Here is a 22,400-nt window from a genome sequence, read left to right as displayed (position 1 = left end):
ATATATTAGTAACTGGCAATATTTTTCAGCAATAACTTTGACAGTTGGCTTAAAGGTCCAGATACCAGGCCATAAACTCCAAAAAAAAAAAAAAAACTTTGACAGTTGTCTCAGTAATCATATGTGACACCTGGGTGACATCAATGAGAAAAAAATACGTGCAATTGCAATATTACGTTGGGTTACTGGTTAGGTGATCGCTGAAACGAAAATTTTAGTATTATACTAAATATTGGCATGAAATTGCCTTTAATTAAACTTATGCGATTATAGTAAATAAATCAAAATGAAAACACGTTTTAATACGTACGATATAGTGTGCATGGTGGCCGAATTACAGAGGTGATCAATTTTCCTCTTAAATTAATCGTGTTCCTGTGAATATTAGGCATAAATATTAAAATGTCCATATTTATAAATAATATTTCATTACTAGAAGTATGAAATCTTAATAGAATTCTCTTGAAGAAATAAAATTTCATATTTCGTATTCATCAACTTCTTGTTGACATTGCAAAACTATTGAAATTGCATTATGCTGCGAAATGTTTCATAATTATTTACCGAAAGCGTTTTCTCAATTCCGGAAATGGTTTGAACCACAATGATCTCTAAATAATATTTTTTAAAGTTTATTTTGTAATTATTATAGTATTAAGAAATTCCAAAAGAAATATTTTTTAATTCTGTTAAAAATTACAATTAAATCTTTTAAGTCATAAATTAGATTTTAGTATATCCTACACTGTTAAAAGTGCATTATATTTAATTTTACGATTTAAATAACCATTCGTATGATTTATTTTTTTGTTACCCACACATGAGGAAATTCTAAACAATTTTTAATATCATATCAAAACCACAGTCGCTTAGACCGAATATAAAATCATCATATCAAAAATTTCGATCTAGCGGTTACATCAGTTCATAGCTTAATTGGCTAAAGCACCAACACGGTAAGTCGGAGATGCAGGTTCGATCCCCGCTGGAACGGCAGAGTTTTGATATGATATTAAAAATTGTTTAAGAAACCATTTTTCATTATATTAGTATTTATTTATTTTGAGAATACAGCTTTGTAAAAAAATTAGGTACCTTAACATTATAACTTTTATTATTAAATAAATATAGCACAACAGCAATACTACATAATTGTATTATTTTCAGGCTGATAGGTATGAGGGTAAACCAGGTTTACGATATAGACAACAAAACCTACGTGATTCGGCTGCAGAGGTCTGAAGAAAAGTCAGTCCTATTGTTGGAGTCGGGGAACAGATTTCATACAACACAGTTTGAGTGGCCCAAAAATGTAGCCCCATCTGGGTTTACTATGAAGGTATTAATAAATAAAAAAGTTGTGTGTGCAATTCACACACGTCAGAAGTGAAACTTTAGAAAAGTCAGAGGAAGATAGGTCGTAGCAACTTGTTCTATCGACGATGATCACGGTATCGTGAAAAGGTCGTAAGAGCCATTAAAAATGCTTAGGCATTTTGAGCAGTAATGTTTTCTATCTCCTCTGCTATACATTACTGTATTTCTTTATCGTGACATATTTTCGTTTTCTCGAATTTCAAACCACATAATCTTAAAGAAGTTTCACTTCAAAAAATATAAAAATAAAATAAGCAAAGAGTAAACAATAGACAGTCTAAATTTAAAAAAAAATGAACATTTGATGATTTTTTTTTGTGATTAATTTTATGCTAAGTTTGATCAGTACAAAGTTGTATAAATCATTTATAAAATTTTTAGCTTCGTAAACATCTGAAGAACAAACGTCTAGAGAAATTAACACAGCTAGGTGTAGACAGGATAGTGGACTTACAGTTTGGCAGTGGTGAAGCAGCGTACCATGTCATACTAGAACTGTATGACAGAGGAAACATTGTTCTGACAGACTATGAGTGGACTATTCTAAATGTTCTGAGGCCTCACGTCGAGGGTGACAAAGTGAGGTAATTAACATGTGCAGACATTAATGAAAAAAGACTTCTAGATAGAAGTATAATGTAATTTTTATTAAAAGAGTCACTGCCCAGTTTTTTGTTGATTCTTCTCTGCAGAATCTACATTCCGTATCGGTGGTAGCTTCACTTTTACCTTTAACTAATTATGTAAAACAAATTTAATTTTTAAAACTACGATTCCAAAGGGCTTTTGAAGCCTATTTGAATTATTTTATAGTAATTTTGAATTTATTGAAGCTAGGAATCTTGGTCAAAATTAAGAGCAGACCGACTGGGGACGTACCTTGACCTTACAAAAGATCTTATACTTCTTTCAAGCAGTGTTGGGTACCTGTGGTGGTAAGGTAGCCAGAGCTTCCGGGATACCTTCCCTAGCCTATCGCACTGCACTTGAAATGCCCCTGTTGCAGGTGTTCATGGCCTATGAATACTTACCACTTAACCTAACTTTAATTGGACTGTCTGTTTTCCTTGTCCCCTTTCTAGTACAAAAAAAGTAGTTAGTGAACACATTTAACACTAAAAATTAGTGTTTAAATTACAACAAATTTTCTAATAGATTCACGTTATACTGTATGTAAAATATATTTAAATTTTTTTTGTCTTCGCTTATAGGTTTGCAGTTAAAGAAAAGTATCCGCTAGATAGAGCAAAGACAAGCTATAAAGCTCCCGATGCAGAAGCGCTGAAAGAGATACTAGGAAAGAGTAAACCAGCAGATAATTTGAAAAAAATTCTTAATCCAAATCTAGGTAAGTTTTAAGATCTATAACAAATAAAATATGATATAGATTTGTCTATATATTTTCAAATCAGTGACTACGGAGTTTCTTGCCGATTCTTCTCTGCAGAATCTACATTCCAAATCGGTGGTAGCTTTACTTTTAAAAATAATAATCATTTAAAAATTTAATTTGTAAAATGACAATTCGAAAGTGCTTTTGCTTTTGCTGAAGATGCTACTTTTATTTTTTTATAACATTAGTCACTTTGTTAAGACTTTTATTGGTTCGCGAAAGTGTGAATAGATAAATAAATATATAAATATGTCATGACCCTCTACCGGCCATTACAGTAATTTTCACATACATATCACTTTCCTTCTATACTTATTAATTTTGAATTCAACATCGACAGAGTATGGTGCGGCTGTAATAGATCACGTATTACTTGAAAACAGCTTGACTGGTAACATGAAGATATCTCAAGATCCTAACAAGGGATTCTATCTAGAAAGAGATCTGGACAAACTTGTCACCGCACTAAAACAGGCAGAGAGAATGATTGACGAAGGAAAGAATCAAACTGCAAAGGTAAAATTAATTATATTTTGTTTCAGCCTTGTCACTAGGTTGGCAAACAAGCGTACGGCTCACCTGATGGTAAGCGATTACCGTAACTTATAGACGCCTGCAACACCAGAAGCATCGCAAGCGCGTTGCCAACCCAATCCCCAATCCCCCCAGGAGCTCTGGTCACCTTACTCACCAACAGGAACACAATACTGCTTGAAAACAGTATTATTTAGCTGTGATCTTCTGTAAGGTCGAGGTACTACCCCAGTCGGGCTGCTCCATATTTTGAGCAGGAAATTCCTGCTGTGCCCTACCAAGCCTGGCCCAATGAACTTCGTACCGCAATTATTTTTGAAGTAAAACCTCTTGACGCACACTTGACTTGTGGAGTAAGCTGGTGAGTGCGTGATGAGCATTACGAAAATTGTGATCGGGCGAGGCGAAGGGAGAAAAAGAGATAAACTAGGCTAGGCTAGGTGAGCACACATTTTCTGTCTCTTTCTCTCATAGCCAGTTACGTTTCGTATATCTAAGACACTGCAGGCCTATTGCCAAAGAAGTTTTACTTCAGTCGTGTGGTCTAAAGCACACTCTTATTTTTTAAATCAATGTATTGTTCTTTTTCCAAATTTTCTTTATACAAATTGTGTCCTGACTGTAGTAACAAACGCAAAAAAAAATAACATCCGATTTGTTGCCACGTTTATAAGCTATTTACGTGTATATATTTCGGATATTCACTTTTTATAAAGATATCAATAAAATTACTATATAAACAGTTTTCATTATTCATTATATTGATATATTTAATTTAATCTTCCTGAACCATATAAATCCATAGATTTAGTTTTTCTAGGCAGTCTAAGGACTGCTGGCTTGAATTGACAACATATCAAAAAACTTATCATATATGAGCAATAAAATGCTATTTTTTTAAAGGCACAGACAATGCGATGCTTTAAATTTAAAAAAAAATTATATGTTGTGTACGGTTTACCGCACATTCAGCAAAATGATTGTCTTTGCAAACTAATAACCTTAATTTAGGTTATTTTTTACGAAATTGCTGTTTGCCTGATTATGACGTCTGTACTTCTTCTATATAATACTCAAAAATAATCGTAATAAACTTAGTTTTAGATCGACTTTCGTTGGGTTTGGTTTACCTCATGACTTTCCCTCACATGTCATCTCTCACTCTACCGTAGACTGTACCATACAGGTTTTTTTGGTCCTTCGAGCCGGACAAATGTGTATGGTACATGTGTGATTGAAAAAATTTATGTGTAACTTAAAAAAAAAAGAGTTCGATTTTCATACAATATTTCGTACATATTATTATTAATGTGTTTCAATCTACCAGGGCTACATAATTCAGAAGAAAGAAGATCGACCAAACCCAGAAGGAGGTGGTCCAGACTTTTTGCTAACCAACCAAGAGTTCCACCCGATGTTGTATGCCCAGAACAAGAATCAGCCTCACACCGAGTATGAGACTTTTGACAGAGCCGTTGATGAATTCTATTCAGCCCTGGAAGGGCAGAAGATAGACCTCAAGGTAATGTAGTAGTTTTTTTTTACATAATTACCTCGGCAAACAAGTGTACGACTCACCTGATGGTACGCGATTACCGTAGCTCATAGACGTCTGCAACACCAGAAGCATCGCAGTTTGTTACCAAAGAGCTTGGTCACCTTACTTACCAACAGGAACACAACTCTGCTTGTAAGCTGTATTATTTAGCTGTAATCTTCTGTGAGGTCGAGGTACCCCAGTTGTGGTAAATTTTTAGTTTTGTCGTAATTTACACCATTTATTAATACATAGTTATATTCTGTATAGACTTTAGGTCTATATAACATAGACTACACTCGTTTCTTGATATACTGATAAAAATTAAGCACAACGGTATGGTTAACAATAGTAATAGTTAACAGTAGTAGCACGATACATCAGTTATAAATTAAAAATTTATATATATATTTAGACAATCCAAGTGGAAAGGGAGGCGCTAAAAAAGCTCCAGAATGTTCGCAAAGATCACGACAAGCGTATCACCGAGCTGGAACGTCTCCAGTTGGAGGATAGGAAAGCGGCCGAGCTGATATCCAGGAATGAGCATCTCGTTGAACAAGCGAGACTTGCTATACAAGTTGCTATCGCTAATCAGGTAACTATGGTCTTATTAAAACGCGATTTTTCGAAGTTAAACTTCTTATTTGACTTTGAAACGTTTGACTGTGTTGACTTGCGCGAAGTATCTAAGACACAGTGAATGCCCATTGCTAAAGAAATTTTACTTCAGTCATATGGTCTAAACCCGCTATACTCAAACTGCGGCCCGCGGGCCGCATGCGGCCCGCCGGGCTTTTGTTGTTGGCCCACCTGAAGTTATCAATTTATTGTAAGCCAATTTAAATTTTGTGCCCATTAGAAAACGCGCGTTCTGATCAAAAATGTGAGACGATCCAAATTGTAATTACTCTGAGTTTTTCGATGAGTTCATTCATTATAAAAACGACACTAATCTTGAAGTTTTGTTTAAAAAAAAGGGAAAAACAGAGAATATGTAGAATTTTGGAGTATTGTTCCTCAAAAGTATAAAAACGTCCAAAGATGTGCCCAAATTCTACTAACATTTTTTGGATCTACGTATGAGTGCGAATCGGCTTTTTCAAAAATGAAAACCACAAAGAACGTTTATAGAAACAAACTTACAGATTCTCATCTGGAACATGTAATAAAGATAGCATGTAGCGCTAAGCCAGATCTTGAAAAAGTTTTAAAAAGTGTTCATAAATACCAAAATTACATTAACTGCATTATTAACTTGGAATTTCGTTTTAATTAAAACCTAAATAGTTTTTGCTTGCGGCCCGCGACACCATGACTGAAACGTGTTTGTGGCCCCTATAAAAAAATGGTTGAGTATGTCTGGTCTAAACTCACTCGTTTTTTTATTTACACATTCTTTATAAAATACAATTTTTGTTTATGTATGTGGCAACTCACATTCAAACACAATACAACATATTATACATTTTTCACTCTACACACAAACGTAACGCACGCAAACATTAACAACATACGCACACAAACACACTGTACATTCGCACACGAATGCAATGTATTAACTCAAAGCTTGCTTTTAATTATAACCTTTATTAATATGTGCATAAAGCGCTGTAAACTCTTTTCGTTTTCAATACGAGTACTTTTCGTCGCTGCATTCGTTTTTTTTCAATTTTCTCAATAATAAATTATCATTTTTAGTTCGGCTAAACTCGATAAAAACAAAAGCTGGAAATAAGATTTGTATTCAGGAATTACATCAAGACCAGCGTTTTGAATATATTCCTAAAGATATTGTTAGAAACTATGAAATTATAAATAATTATGTACAGCTGTCAACAGAACACAAATTCTTATGTATATAGAGATACATATATATACAGTAATTAATAACCCTAAAAAACTTACTTACATAAACATATTGTTAACACACAAACGCTAAACAAATTTAAATGTTTTCTTCAATTTTCAGATGTCCTGGGATGATATTAACCTCCTAGTGAAGACGGCTCAAGACAACAAGGATCCCATCGCCTCCTGCATCAAACAACTGAAACTGAACACCAACCACATCACCCTGCTACTGCACGACCCATATGATGATGGTAGTGAAGTTGGTGATGGTGATGAAGATGATGGACGGTTGAAACCGATGACGGTTGACATTGATCTGTCTTTGACTGCGTTTGCTAATGCTAGACGGTGAGTTCAAACTTTTTTTCTCTTTAACACACACACACACACACACACACCCTGTCGTCTGTTCCTAAAGTAAATAACCCTAATGCTTGTTCTAGGTAACAGCCAACTTTAAAAGCTATTTTATTTTTTTATTTTGATAAATATACGTAGAAAAAATCTTACTAATATTATAAACGCGAAAGTTTGTGTGTAAGTTTGTGTGCTTAAACTACGTATCAAAAACTATTACTCAAATAGCGTTATCCACAACTAGTGCAACAGGCCCATTAGTATTTAGATTATGTTATTCAAATACCAAAAATCTAACTTGTGTTCACATCACTAAAATGTATGAAATATATAAAATATTTTTATATTTATTGAATTTGGAAATTAAATTTAATATAACAAATATACTAAATTTTCATTCCGTAATACCCTTGAAAATTTTCAAATCGTAAAAAATATATATTAGTCAACTAAATAAAAAAAACGAGTGTGCTTTAGACCAAACGACAGAAGTAAAACTTCTTTAGCTCCGTTTATGTGTATATATCTTCCGTTCGCCTCGCCCGATCACACTATTCGTAACGCTCTCGTCACGCATTCACCAGCTTACTCACCAAGTCAAGCGTTCGTAAAGAAGTTTTACTTCAACAATAAAATTTCTCTCATCAGATACTACGATCAAAAGCGTACAGCCGCCAAGAAACAACAGAAAACGCTCGAGTCAGCGGATAAAGCGCTTAAAAGCGCTGAACGTAAGACTAAACAGACGTTGAAGGAAGCGCACACGATCAGCAACATCACTAAAGCAAGGAAGACGTATTGGTTCGAGAAATTCTACTGGTTTATTTCGTCGGATAATTATTTGGTAAGTTTATAGTAACGGTCAGGTAAGGTGACCACTGAATCTAAATCCATCAACGGTAGCTGATTGTAGGTAATCACGGGTTACGCTAAAATAGTTCACGTCTCCTGACCAGTGAATCTCAATCTTTTTTATTCCCCACACACAATAGAAAGTCCCACAATAGAAAAGATTGAGAACAAATTTGAATTTTTTTTTAAATAATTTTGAAATACACAAGAAAATTTAATTTTTTTTTTCCTTCTGTTACACTGTAAAATTATTTATGCATTTTTTTCAATTCAAATCAAATGTTAATGTTAATCAATAATTACTTATCTATACCCCTGACCGTGACATTAAAGGCAATCCTTCAGCTAGTTCATCTGCCCTATCCAAATCTAATTAAATGATTCGTACAAGACTTACAAAATTCAATTATTACCCTCTATCTCATCTTTGCTATGTTGTTTATCTCTTTCAAACCTTTCCATTAGAAAGAGATACATCTGCACTCAACTGTCATCGCTATACGATGCAGGCGAATGCGGACGATAAGTAATCTGTAAATTAAATTGCTTATCCGCCTTTAATACCGTTTGTCATAAAGAGACAACACTCTATTTATACTCAACGCTATTACCGTCCGTAAACGTTACTTTAACCGCTTCAGACGAGTACAGATCACGTTTAATCTCTCATCTCGCTCTAATGGAATTCGTTAAAAAAAAGACAGAACACGCTATCGGTAATAGTCGCCATTGCCGTCCGTAAACGAAACTCACCGTTTTAGACCAGTCACACCAAATCTTTCATCTCGCTCTAACGTAAGTCGTTTTGTGATATACCTTTTTGGGGAACACTTCGCTACAGATGGTATTTGTAGATATATAATTATTTTTATTTTTTATTTTATTTTTATTTTTTTATTTAGGAAACAAACAGTTCCATAATACAAGGAAAAAAAAACTTATACAACTGATACAAAAACCAATAAAGTTTCTAATAGTAAATAATTCATCAATGAGCTAAAAAGCACACATTAATAAGAAATAATTGATTAATTACACATTGAAAATATAAATAAGTTCAACAGTAGTAAATTGAATAATCGGGTAAATAAATACGAATAGAAACATTTTATACAATTATCAATTGAATAATAAATAATTAAAAGATAACAAATTCAGTTATATACAACATAAATTAATCATACCAACTACAAATACAATTGTAATGAAGTTAATTTAAAACAAAATCAAACTAACCTACAAAAATTTATAACATTTATTTTATTTATTTATTATTACTTTTCTTGTAATAAACGAGTTTTTTTTTTATAACTTTATGAAAATTTTATATTTTAATTTCGATAATAGTTTTTGTAGTCTATATTACTGTTCTTGTAAATTTATACTTCGTTTTTTTTTTTAATTAATTGTATTAACTTATTATTTATTTTTGTTTAAAAACTGTCTGCGATTTGTATGATGTCCCAAATAAATGTGTTCCTTTCTTTCTTTACGAGTGTGCCTTAGAACACAACACTGAAGTAAAACTTCTTTAGTTCCATCTAACTTATATCTCAACTCCCGTCAGCCTCGTCCGATCACACACTTCATAACACTAGTCACGCATTCACCAGCTCACTGTCCAAGTGAAGCGTGGGTAGAGAAGTTGAACTTCGGTACTTCCGCCTGCCGCAGGTGATCGCGGGCCGCGACCAGCAGCAGAACGAGCTGCTGGTGAAGCGCTACCTGCGCGCCGCGGACGCCTACGTGCACGCCGACGTGGCGGGCGCGGCGTCCGTGCTGCTCAAGTGCCGCGGCCGGCCGCCGGCGCCGCGCGCGCTGCTCGAGGCCGGCCAGGCCGCCGTGGCCTACAGGTGACGCGGGTGCCGCTTAGCCTTTTCGAAGTCAAACTTCTCTAGGCTACCTGGCATTTATTATTTGTTTGTGTATATTATATTTATTTGTATTACACATATATTAACTTTTATTATTTAATTTATAAAATATTATTTTTTATATATATTTAATAAACAAGCACATCCGCACGATACCCGTAGTATACGGCGTATTTGACATTAGTTATTTCTCTCGCGATTTTTATATTCAAATTAATTTGTCATTTCTTAAAAAACGCTCTAGAAATAGCACACAACGCATGATCGAGAATTTTGACAAAGACTAGCGAGAAAAACGTAATTTGATTTTGTAATAAATAAAACTGTGGATATCGAATAAGTATATATTGTTTGAGTGCTAAACTGTAAATAAATATATTGTTTAACTCCCAAACTTCTTTTGACGCATGACGGTACAATTTTTACGGATGAAAGGACAACGTTTTCGTCGAACAACAGTTAATGTTGTTTTCGGTAGATAGAGCCACCTAGCGTGTACTATAGAAAGTACAAAGGTTGTTACATTAATATCGATAGTATTACATTGCAAACCAACTAGATGGCGCTGGCAAAAATCGCCGCTGGAAATCTAAAGCTTTAGTTTTGTATAAATATAAACGAGAATTAAAAATTAGTTTGCCAAAGAAGTTTCACTTCTGACATGTGTACTTTGTACGCACGCACTTTTTTTTAAAAATAAACTACGCCTCTAAGACATTGTTCAAAGTCCTTGTCTACTAATAACTCATTCATGCCAGTTCTCACATTTATGCTTCTCAGACTTTCATTCTGCATACTAATTTTCTTCTATCATCTATCCACATTCAAACTTTTTTTTTAATATATCAGTTTTAAAATCCATGGGCTCTTAAGTGCCCATGCCTTTTTTATTTAATTTTTTGATTTCCCTTTTTGAGGCCGTCTAAACAACGTCTAGGGGTTGAAGGATAAGGTTGACAACGCGCTTGCGATGTCTTGTATTGCAGGTATCTATAGGCTACGGTAATCGCTAATTATCAGGTGAGCCGTGTGGCACATAATTAAGTAAGATTTTTTTTTTCATGACGAATAATTCTTTATTGTCACATTTTCGTAAAGCACTTTCACATTACATCATACAGCCTCTTAAACTTCATTTAATGATGGTCAACGCCCCACAGACAGTGCGCGGGTACATCTGTTATACTTTTTCACGCCGCTATAGGAAGGTTAATGGGCGAAAAAATCATATAAAAGACAATAATAATTACACTCGAATATTAACCCCAAATTCCAATTTACTACTAACCCAATCTCTTTCTACTAATTATCCAATATAAATGGTCTCTTACAGCGTTGCGTGGGAAGCTAAAGTTCTAACGCGAGCGTGGTGGGTGTTCGGACATCAAGTGTCGAAGTCAGCACCAACCGGAGAGTATCTCACAACTGGCTCCTTCATGATCCGCGGCAAAAAGAACTATCTCCTACCTGAGCAGTTGCAGTTCGGGTTCAGTTTTATGTTTAGAGTAAGTTTTGGACATTGGTTACTGGATATTGATAGAGGTATTCAAATATATAAATAATTAAATAAATAAATATTTACAACATACGCTGTCATCTGTTTAAAGTAAGCAACTTAATGCTTGTGTTGGTAACAGCCGAATGGTATAATTACCTTTTTTTTGATAAACTATAAATACTATAAAAACTATAAATATATATATTACACCTAGACTCGGGGTAGGTAGCGAACCCACAACCCCCCCGGAGCAGAAAGCAGGGTCACTACAAACTGCGCCAACGGTCTACTCAAATTTATGGGCTGAGTTGTTCAAGTCCGCTCGGTGATTTAGCTGCAGTTCGAATTAGGCTTTAATTTTAACAAGTGGACATGTTGTAGTTTAGCATTGATGTACAATAGATGATGCATCAAATATTGCGTAAAGCATAAATGTATTGCCCGAACAATACCACTAATTATTAGTACCCATCTAATTTTATCTGAGGTAGGACACAGTAGGAAATTTCCTGCTCAAAATCTGGGACAGCCCGACTGGGGAAGTACCTCGACCTTACAGAAGATCACAGCTAAATAATACTGTTTTCAAGCAGTGTTGTCTTCCTGTGGTGAGTAAGGTGGCCAGAGCTCCTGGGGGGGGATTGGAGGTAGGGTCGACAACGTGCTTGCGATGCTTCTGCTGTTGCAAGCATCTATAAGCTACGGTAACCACTTACCATCAGATGAGCCGTACGCTTTGCGGACTTGGTCGTATAAAAGAAAAAAATTAGTACTACAAATTATCCCCTTAATGAAACCGTCAAAAGAGTATTTAACATTCCTATGTAAAGTAGAACTTTGGTATGTTTTTTTTAACTATTTCATTTCGGATGTAGCGTGTGTATTAATTTTCCATAGGCTTAAAGAAATACTGACGAAAGTAGCTACTATCCATTTTTTTTAACGTGGGGAAAATCCATTATGGATCTCCAGCGCGGTGGCGCCAGAGGTACCTCGCCCCAGCGGTAGGCCCGGACAAAGCCTCCGGAAAGTAGCTACTATCCATAACTTAACCCATATTATATTTTAGTAAAATTCTAATAATCCATCGATTTTCGATTACAACATTAAGATTTCTAGTTTTAACGTAACAATATATAAATGACAGTTGGAAGATAGCTGTATAGAACGTCACCGAGATGAACGGAAGGCGATCGTGCACGACGACGCGACCTCTGACGTCACTTCCACGCAGGATACGGAGGAGGAGCAGGAGATCGTCGTTTCCGAAGATGGTAGTTTGATATCTACTTAATCAGTAATAACTACTTACGTGTCGTAAGAGGTGACTAATGGATAACATAGTTCCGCTATCACCTTGGAACTTAGAAAGCCGACTAATTGCGGATAACCATCCAAATGCACAGGCTTTAAAATACACAGACCAATGTCGGACAGCAGCGTCTTCGGTGCGACAAAGCCAGTACTGCGGTCACCGACCCGCCTGCCCAGTGTGGTGACTATGGGTAAAACACATGAGTTCGCGCCACTTTTGGCGCTAACTTGTGGAGGCCTATGTCCAGCAGTGGACTACGATAGGCTGAAGTGATGGATAGAAAAAAGCTAAAATGTCTATTCTGCTGTGTACATAGACAGTTTTTTTTATTTTTTATATTTCAAATAGGTATGATTTAATTAAAGTAACTCGGTTATCTTCTAGATGAATCATCAGACAAAGATGATTCCAAAAAGAGTGCCTTAAAATCAATATCCGAAGAAGCAACTGAAATATCCAATAGTGAACACAATGAAGAGAAATCATCAAAGATCAGTTCAAAAACTTCTACAGACAAAGAAATCAGACAAGAAGAACCAAATAAACCAAAAGAATCTCCAAAGAAAAATATTAGTAAAGAAAATCAAGAAGAAACTAAGGAAATCAAAGAAGAAATAAAAGAGAAAGAGGGCAGTGATGAAGAAAGTGATTCTGACGATGACTCTGACACCGGAGTGTTTGATACTCATATTAAGGTATTTGTAATGTGTATTCATCAGTTTTATTATCTTCATAAATGTTTTTTTTGTAGATTATGAAATCATCAAAAGATTTGACTAATAGATTTTGGGTATTCCCCTCGTTCTCCATGTTGGAGATGGATCGAACTTGTTCGAGGTCGTCACCCATTATTACTTTTAGGATTACATGTTATCCGGGGCAAAGTGGTGAGACCCACAAGGATACATCTAGACCGGAAATAAATATTTATATAAAAACAAATTAATATCCACGCCATGCGGGAATAATAATAGTACTCATAATTTCCAGGTGGATCATGGTACTGGTGAAGTTATCATCGCTTCGAAATCCAGAACAGTTTCAGAAGTATCTGACAGAAGTAAGTTAAAACAAATACCATACAACACAATTTTCTTATAATTGTGTTTGCAGGCAAACAAAGAAAAATCGACTTCAATTATATCGACAAGTAATAGAACATAGGTAGACGAAAAAATAGTCAAGTAAATACGCATTATCAAAGATTACTCCACAAGTTGTAATCAGATCTCGATTAAATGTGACCACATGATAAACATCGGCTTTCGATTAATTTAAAAATCATTAAAATGTACACCCAGTAAAAAGTTATGTGGATTTTCGAGAGTTTCCCTCGATTTCTCTTAAGTTATCCCCGAACATACATAAAAAAAAATATATATATATATATATATATACGGTCGAATTGAGTAACCTCCTTCTTTTTTAGAAGTCGGTTAAAAAAGAGAAATATAATAGAGATAAAAGTTGGGCTCATCGATAAATTCTCCATTATTAACTTGTTTCAACTTGTTATAATCTCTATACCATTTCTTTCAACTTTTCAAGCTTCAGTGTATATTTGTCAGTAATTAGACTATACAAAATCATAACTTTTTTGACCGACTTCCGTAAAAGGAGGAATTTCTCAATTCGAGTATATACACATATATTTTTTATGTAGAAGAACTTGACTGGGTGGGCCGATTTTGATTTTTTTTTTTTTTTTTTTTGTTATCGAACGCTGATGCTTATCTTGTAGTCCCATTTATCCCGAATTCGATCGAGATATGATGATTACTTTTTGAGTAATCTTTGATAAAACCATAGATCAAGTAAAAAAAGGTAGATAACGCACCTAGAACAGAAAACTGAAGCCACTTTTTTAAAGATGTGTGAGTGAGTGAAGTGTTGACACCTTTTAAAAAAAGTCCCTAAAATTTTTATTAAACAATTAATTTAATATAGGTAAAATGGGTATGTGAAAATAAAAACCTATTTATAGTTTTAAATAAATTTACTAAAAATAAAACAAAAAATCGGTAGAATAATAAAAAAAAATATTCGTAAGATAATCGTATGAATGGACACTTCCTATCCCCTCTGTTTATCTCTTTTCAGTTTGCAGTCGGTTTTTTTTAACTATTTTTCTTAAACCTAGAATCCTTTATGTTGTATAAGTTTTTTAAATTTTTGTCGCTTAGAACTCAGAGTCATCGTCATTGTTTGCATTTTACTAATATGATGTAGTCTTATATTCAAATATTTTTCAATCACTAATCGTATTAAATTGACTTTATGCGCATGGCCAGCATAATCGTGGTTATTTTCTCAGTCTTACAGCCGCTACCCATTCACCTCTTATTAAAATATTCGTTGGAAACCTAAAACCATGAAATTTGATAGTAAAATATGGGTACCTAGTTTACTCAAAAATTGTAAAAAGTTAAAACATAAAACAAACGAGTTAATAATTCATAAATATATTTTGATTTTTTTATTTTCAATTTATGTAACATAAAATAACACGAGAAAAAAAAAATAACTGTGTCTACTTTTTACTTAATTATTTTTCTGATTGCGTACAATTTACTTACCCACATTTTGGGGTATTGAAAAAAAGAACTACTGGCAACACTCTTGTGGTACGTCATTTCGTGACATTGAAATTATAACCTCAATATTATTTTGGAATAACAATAAATTTAAAGTTTTATATGTACTTACGTGTGAAACGATATTCATTCAGATTTTTTGTTTACTTTGGTATTGTTTTTGCACCATTTAATCACACAAGACGGCATTTTATAAGCAAAGTTACTGTATGAAGCCTCGTGACATACTAACGAAAATGAGCGTAGTTTGTTGCATATGTGTGCGTGAGCGCGTGTATTTACTTGGAGCCGAGTTTTGTGGCTTCACTAACAACAAAGGCCGCGCATTATCTACTTTTTTTTACTATATCTATGGATAAAACGTATTTACTTGACTATTTTCTTTGTCTACCTACGTTGTATAACTTGTCGATGTAATTGAAGTCGGTTTTTTTTTTCGTTTGCACGAAACACAATTATATTATTAGCTGTAATGCCGGCGTAGATAGTAATAGCTCTAATATCTTGTTACAAGCTTTATTCTGATTAACGGCAGAATAAATATTACACAATAATGGCAGTCAACCAACTAATCTTCTAAATACATTTTCTACCCTCTTGGTACAAACATAACTAAATACTTTACTACCCTAATTAAATAAATACCTGATAAAAATTAGTCTAATTATCTGTGTATAAGTTTAATTTTACTTTTCAAATTTCAATTGTTAATATTTATAACAGGTGACGATTCAAAACTCCTCTCTTTTCCGTCTCTACCAAAGAAAGGCGGAAAGAAAGCGCAGAAGCAACAGAAGCAAGAAGTTAAGAAAGAAGAAAAGCAAGGTCCGAAGCGCGGGCAGAAAAGTAAATTAAAGAAGATTAAAGAGAAATACAAGGATCAAGACGAAGAGGATCGGGCGCTGATGATGGAACTGTTAAAGGTGGGTTGGAAATTGAATTAGTGAGAATATTTGGATGTTGAATTTTATGAAAAAATACAATTATGTATGTTACGTTATAAAATATTAAATAAAAAAAACGAGTGTGCTTTAGTCCACATGACTGAAGTAAAACTTTTTTAGCTCCTACAGTAATATTCGAAACTATTATCTTCACTAACTTATCACACACCCCAAGTCAAGCGCGCGTAAAGAAGTTTTACTTCGAAAAGTTATTTAGAATTAATGAAATTGATGGTTGTATTAAAAAGAATAGTTAAAACTTATTATTCGGTACAAGATTGTATGAATGATAAAAGATGTATGATATTACCAATTTTGTACTAAAACACAGTTTTTTAAAAGTGTAACTTGAGAGTGCTTGTATAAAGTAATTATTGATTTTAATCTCAAGATATAAAAATGTAAATTCATTCCATTATATTTTAACCAAGGATATTTGGGAAATAAATATATTATTACGACTAGCCGTGCCCCGAGGTTTCATCCGCATTAATTTAAGGAAAAATTCATAATCCGCGGTAAACAAACTGTCAAAGACAAAAAGAATTTTCAATTGGAACCAGTAGTTCCTGAGATTAGCGCATCAAACAAACAAACTTTTATATTTCTAATATTGGTATATTTTATGTTACTATTGTTGCAGCCGGATAAAGGTTCAAAGGAGTCCAAAAAGGCCCAAAAACAAGAGGCGAAGGGTGGTAAAGGGAAGTCTTCGAAGACGAAGATGCCCAAAATCCCTGCACCCGCGCCAGTCTTATTGGAGGCGGAGTCCGATGGAGAGGAACCAGAGCCCGAGGTGATTGTAATATTATTTTAGCAGTTGAGGTAGGACACAGCAGGAAATATCCTGCTCATAATCTTTCCTCCCGGTCATGTGATAGTGATCGTTACGCATAGTAGGGAATATATCCATCACTCGCAGTGGAACGGCATTGCGGGTTAAGCTCCGATTCTTCTCCTACACGGAGAAAGAGGTTTATGCCCAGCAGTGGGATATTACAGCAGACCCAGTGCTAGTACCAGGGCCCAGTGCTATACATAATAATATACGATTATGCCCCTACAGCTGGACCAAGCAGCGCCAGACGCCGACTTGGAGCTCCTCTGCCAGCTGACCGGCTGCCCGCTGCCCGACGACGAGCTACTGTTCGCAGTCCCGGTGGTGGCGCCCTACTCCGCCCTGCATAACTACAAGTTAGTATTAAAGGCATGGCACAGCAGGAAATTTCCTGCTCAAACTATGGAGCAGCCCGACGATGGTACCTCGACCTTACAGAAGATCACAGCTAAATAATACAATTTTCAAGCAGTGTTGTGTTCCTGTTGGTGAGTAAGGTGACCAGAGTTCCTGGTGTGAATTTGGGATAGAGTCGGCAACATGCTTGTAATGCTTCTGGTGTTGCAGATGTCTATAAGCTACAGTAATCGCTTAGCATCAGGTGAGCCGTATGCTTGTATGCCAACCTAGTTGTATGAAAAAAAATTTATAAATATAGTTTCTAAATCTCGTGCATTGGTATTTAAGTCAACTGGGAAGACTATCTTGATTATAATTAGGAAATATTTTACTACCCCTTGTTTAGTGTTAAACTAGTTTTAGTGGATTTCGGAAGGATCGCGTAAGTGCTTAGCGTCCCCGCGATCCCGCCCCAGGCGAGCGAAGGAACACCCCAGAGGTTTTAGTCCGTGCGAATCGGACATACCCTCCAGCTCCCCATAATGATTTAATATTCTACATAGCTTACAAAACAAAGTATATACAGTTATGTATATTTTAATATATGTTACAGATAATTAATAGTTCTGGTGAGTGAGTTCTGGCGGTGTGAAAACATCAGAAGCTTATTTGAAGACATTTTAAAAAGAATTATTTAATTATTATAAATTACTATGTAATTGTAACAGACCTATGAAGACATTAGCGTAGCGAGGGGGGGGGGGGGCAAAAGGGGGCATCGTATCCTGGGCGCTACTCGCAAAGGTGCACCAAATGGTCCGCAAACCAAAAAAATGCTGGTCATATTATATGGTTTTCGAATGGGGGGATCAATCAAGATAGTACAGTTAAAAGTTTTAACTAGATACAGTACAATCGGTTATCACGTATTTATTTGTACATTTTTATAGTGTCAAGCATTCATGAAATTTAAAAATTAATTAAACATTTCCAGGTATAAAGTGAAGCTAACGCCAGGCAGCAACAAGCGAGGCAAGGCCGCTAAGACCGCGGTACAAGTCTTCCTAAAGGACAAGAACAGTACACCGCGTGAGAGAGATCTTCTGAAGGCGGTCAAAGAGGAAAACGTAGCGAGGAACTTCCCGGGGAAGGTCAAGCTGTCCGCTCCACAGCTGCATAAACATAGGAAATAGAATTTTATTAGCTATAGGACCTTTAAATAAAATAATTTCCAAACAGCGTATCTGTCTTTAAAAAAAATATTACCTGACACGATGAACTCTGTTCCGTATTTTTATTTCATAACATTTTTACTTTATTACCTTGTTCTGCCAATATCGAAAGTTATGAACGCAATACATTTCGGTATTTCACTTTCATTTATATTGATAGAAATCTTAAAAATACAAGTTCCTAACAGTGTAATTTACTGTCATATATAATTTAATATCAACTGTAACTTGGTTTTCTATTGAGACAAATATTAATTATTTAAGTAAAAAATCTTGTTATACGTTTTTAGTACTGGAGTAAGTAATTCGTGATATTACTGGTACTACTCATATTTGAATAAATTAAATAATTTGTTATTATGTCGTTCTTATTTTCAATTTTCACCATAATAAACTTTTTTATTTTTGATAAATGAGAATTTTCTGGATAACTTAACTAACTCATCTGGCTCAGTGACCCCAAGTGAGTCTTTACCTCCGGAACAAGATTTCTCCACTTCGCACGATCTTGCGCTCCCGCCAATTATTGTCTTCGGTCTCAGTCAGTCTGCTTCAACCACGTCCCTCCAGCGGTATCTGGGGCGACCCACCGGTCTACGTCCAGGTGGTCGACCTAGATAAGCTCTCCTAACTGCTCGATCCTCCCCATGCGTTCGACATGTTCGAGCCACCGCAACCGATGGAATTTGGTGACTCCAATGATGTTTGGCTCAGACACCAGGTTGCAATTTCAGCATTAGTTTTTATATTTCTGGATAACTTATTCAAAATTATCAATTTACATCATATTTTGTCATTAATCTTTTTTTAATTATGATACAAAGGGAACAATCAGTTTTCTAAGCTCTTAAGAGTGCTTAGGAAACTGATTTTTCGTCTTATCTCTTTAGCGGCTCGGTGGTATATGATGAAAATAATAAACACGAACAACTGAACGATATATTTAATATGCGTGCGAGTATCTCATTCGAGTGTCTCATTCCAACTGAGGGCTGGGCTATACATATAATGTAATATGCTGACGGCACATCTCTAAAGGTGGCCATTGACGATCTGTTTAACTGATCAGTTTTTGGCGTCAGTTAAACTGATCAGTTTTTCGCGTCAGTTGAAATATTTGCCCACTGACTGGCGTCACTCCGGCTCTTCAGTTTTCGTCCGACCGGGCTGTTTAAAGGACGTGTAGGTGTTGTTGAGAAAAAAAAATGGGTTCTGATTCCTAAGAAGAAACATTAATTATTACAATGGCTACTGTTTGTTGCCATATACTGACCAAGAAACAAAAAAGAAAGCAATTGATGAAAGAATAGCTTAAAAAAAGAAATCAATTCACTCATGTCAATTTATTAAATGAGTTATCGCTACCAAGTGACTGGCGAAACTATTTAATAATGGACGAAAAGACATATTTCAAGCTTTTAAAACTTGTAATTCCATTTATTGCTAAACAAGATACTAATATGAGAGAAGCTATTAGCCCTCATGAGAGATTGACTGCCACTCTTCGTTTCTTAGCATTGGGAATGAGTTACGAAGAATTAAAATGTCCAACTGCAATATCTCCACAGCGTCTAGGAGTTGTCATTCCAGAAACATGTAAAGCAATACTGTGTATTAAAGGATTATATGAAGGAACTAATAAACGACTCAATAGTTTAACTGTTAAAGACATCACATATCATGAGACCCGAGTTGAATAATTACGATTAAAAGCAGCAATGATTAAAGTTTACAAAAAATAATCATGATTACTTTCAATATTGACTCGACTCTACTACCATGATGCCATTATGTCTATAAAATATAATTATATAGAATCCATGGTCTACATCAGCCCTTTTTTATAGGGGCCAAAAATACGTTACAGACTACAGTCATGGTGTCGCGGGCCGCAAGCGAAAATGATTGAGGTATTAATAAAAACGTAATTCCAAGTTAACAATGACAAAATAATTTTGACAAAGATATATAAGCGCCCGCGAGCCGCAGGTTGAGTACAGCGGGTCATACATGAACAGTTTTTATTATTAATTGTATCTTATCTGTTATAAGTATGTTAATAGTCAATCGATCATGCACGGTGTCATTAAATATAAATGTATTTATTTATTTACAAGTATTAATTTTATGTATTTATCAAAAAAAATGTAGCTATATCAGCCAGCTGTTATAAATATAAACAAAATATAACATTCACACACGGTCGTCTATGGTAAGCAACTTAATGCTCGTTACAGGTAACAGCCGACTGTTATAAGTTATAACTATATATTTTTTTACAAATATAGCTAGAAATAATACATATATAAATAAATACACATATTACCTGCGGAACAGAAAGCATGACCACTACATACTGCGCCAACGAGCTAGTCTTACCTATTACACAAGCATTACAGCATTACATTGCTTACTGTAGGAAGAGATGACCGTATGTATATGTTATAAATAAAAAATAAAAAAATAAAAATAGTAGGCGTGTAAAATAAAACTTCCGACAAAAGGTAAGCCGATTCTTTAATTAACACTTTTCAACTAAACATGCACATATTAAACATTCATAGTTTTACATTTAAAAAACAGTCAATTTTAATTATTAGTTCTAAGCTTAAAAATCAAATATTTCTTCATTGAATCACAATCGCTTTCTGCGACGATCGGTGATGATAATGAGTTAGCATAGTCCTGCTGATCCAAACAATCTACAATTTCATTAGCGTTATTAACAATAATTGCATTTAACTCTGATGACCGTCGAAGCCGTTGCTCTGGAGGCTGGTAGGGTAATTGTTTCCGGGTGGATAATTCAATTTGGGTTGCTGGTGATCGTAAAGTCTGTCTAACTGTTCGTTCGGTGACTGGTAGGGTGATTGAGTTTGTCTATAATAGATGATGAACGGTAAGGTCTGTCTAACTGCTCATTCGGTGACTGGTAGTGATTGAGGTTGTGTGGATGGTGTTCGGTAAAGTCTGTTTAACTGTTCGTTCGGTGACTGGTAAGGTGATTGAGGTTGAGTGGATGGTGATCGTAAATATCTGTAATAGGATGATGAAGTTTGGGTGGACGGTGATTTAGATGGTCTTTCTAAATAAATAATTGTGTTTGCTCGCAAACAAAAAAAAAACCGACTTCAATTACATCGACGAGTAATACAACGCAGATCGACGAAAAAATACTCAAGTAACTGCGCGTTATCAAAGATTACTCAAAAAGTAGTTATCAGATCTCAATGAAATTTATATGTGACATGACAAACATCAGCTTTCGATTAAATTAAAAATCGGTACACCCAGTAAAAAGTTATTGCGGATTTTCAAGAAGTTCCCTCGATTTCTCTGGGATCCCATTATCAGATCCTGGTTTTCTTATCATGGTACTAAACTAAGGATATCTTCTTTCCAACAAAAAAAGAATTATCAAAATCGGTACACCCAGTAAAAAGTTATTGTGAATTTTCGAGAGTTTCCCTCGATTTCTCTGGGATCCCATCATCAGATCCTAGTTTCGTTATCATGGTACCAAACTAGGGATATTCCCTTTCCAACAAAAAAGAATTATCAAAATCGGTACATCCAGTAGAAAGTTATGCGGTATAATACAACGTAGGTCGACGAAAAAAGCGTCAAGTAAAAACGCATTATTAGATATTATAACTCGAAAAGTAGTTGTTAGATCTCAAATAAATTTAAATGGGACCAATGGGCACACACTACTTTTCGATTAAAAAAAATTTGTCGAAATCGGTCCACCCAGTCAAAAGTTCTGATGTAACATACATTAAAAAAAAATACAGTCGAATTGAGAACCTCCTCCTTTTTAGGAAGTCGGTTAAAAAATACAACGTAGATCGACGAAAAAGTA

General features: G+C 34.9%; 1 protein-coding gene across 1 annotated transcript; it reads left to right on the top strand.

Annotated features, from left to right (window-relative positions):
* The first annotated feature begins 128 nt into the window (after window positions 1–128).
* On the top strand, window positions 129–18,895 carry LOC123662093 (nuclear export mediator factor NEMF homolog). Its single transcript, XM_045596981.1, has 18 exons — window positions 129–342; window positions 1,168–1,339; window positions 1,759–1,961; window positions 2,589–2,725; window positions 3,111–3,286; window positions 4,632–4,826; window positions 5,257–5,439; window positions 6,814–7,043; window positions 7,701–7,896; window positions 9,579–9,757; window positions 11,112–11,283; window positions 12,424–12,550; window positions 12,976–13,286; window positions 13,582–13,651; window positions 15,909–16,108; window positions 16,773–16,925; window positions 17,196–17,323; window positions 18,301–18,895. Exons 1-18 carry the CDS (start codon window positions 287–289, stop codon window positions 18,497–18,499), a joined length of 3,087 nt encoding a protein of 1,028 aa, XP_045452937.1. The 5' UTR covers window positions 129–286; the 3' UTR covers window positions 18,500–18,895.
* The last annotated feature ends 3,505 nt before the right edge of the window (window positions 18,896–22,400 follow it).

This window comes from Melitaea cinxia, chromosome 18, assembly GCF_905220565.1.
Source record: "Melitaea cinxia chromosome 18, ilMelCinx1.1, whole genome shotgun sequence".
Lineage (NCBI taxonomy): Eukaryota > Metazoa > Arthropoda > Insecta > Lepidoptera > Nymphalidae > Melitaea > Melitaea cinxia.
Note: the sequence above shows the minus strand (reverse complement) of the source record. Positions and strands in the feature narration are given on the sequence as shown.

What these genes read in the sequence shown, in the direction of transcription:
- LOC123662093 (XM_045596981.1), top strand. Translation starts at nt 287, where the DNA reads ATGAAAACACGTTTTAATACGTACGATATAGTGTGCATGGTGGCCGAA. An exon ending in GTCGAGGGTGACAAAGTGAG is followed by an intron (nt 1,962 to 2,588) that starts GTAATTAACATG and finishes CTTCGCTTATAG; the next exon opens with GTTTGCAGTTAAAGAAAAGT. An exon ending in GGCAGAAGATAGACCTCAAG is followed by an intron (nt 4,827 to 5,256) that starts GTAATGTAGTAG and finishes ATATATATTTAG; the next exon opens with ACAATCCAAGTGGAAAGGGA.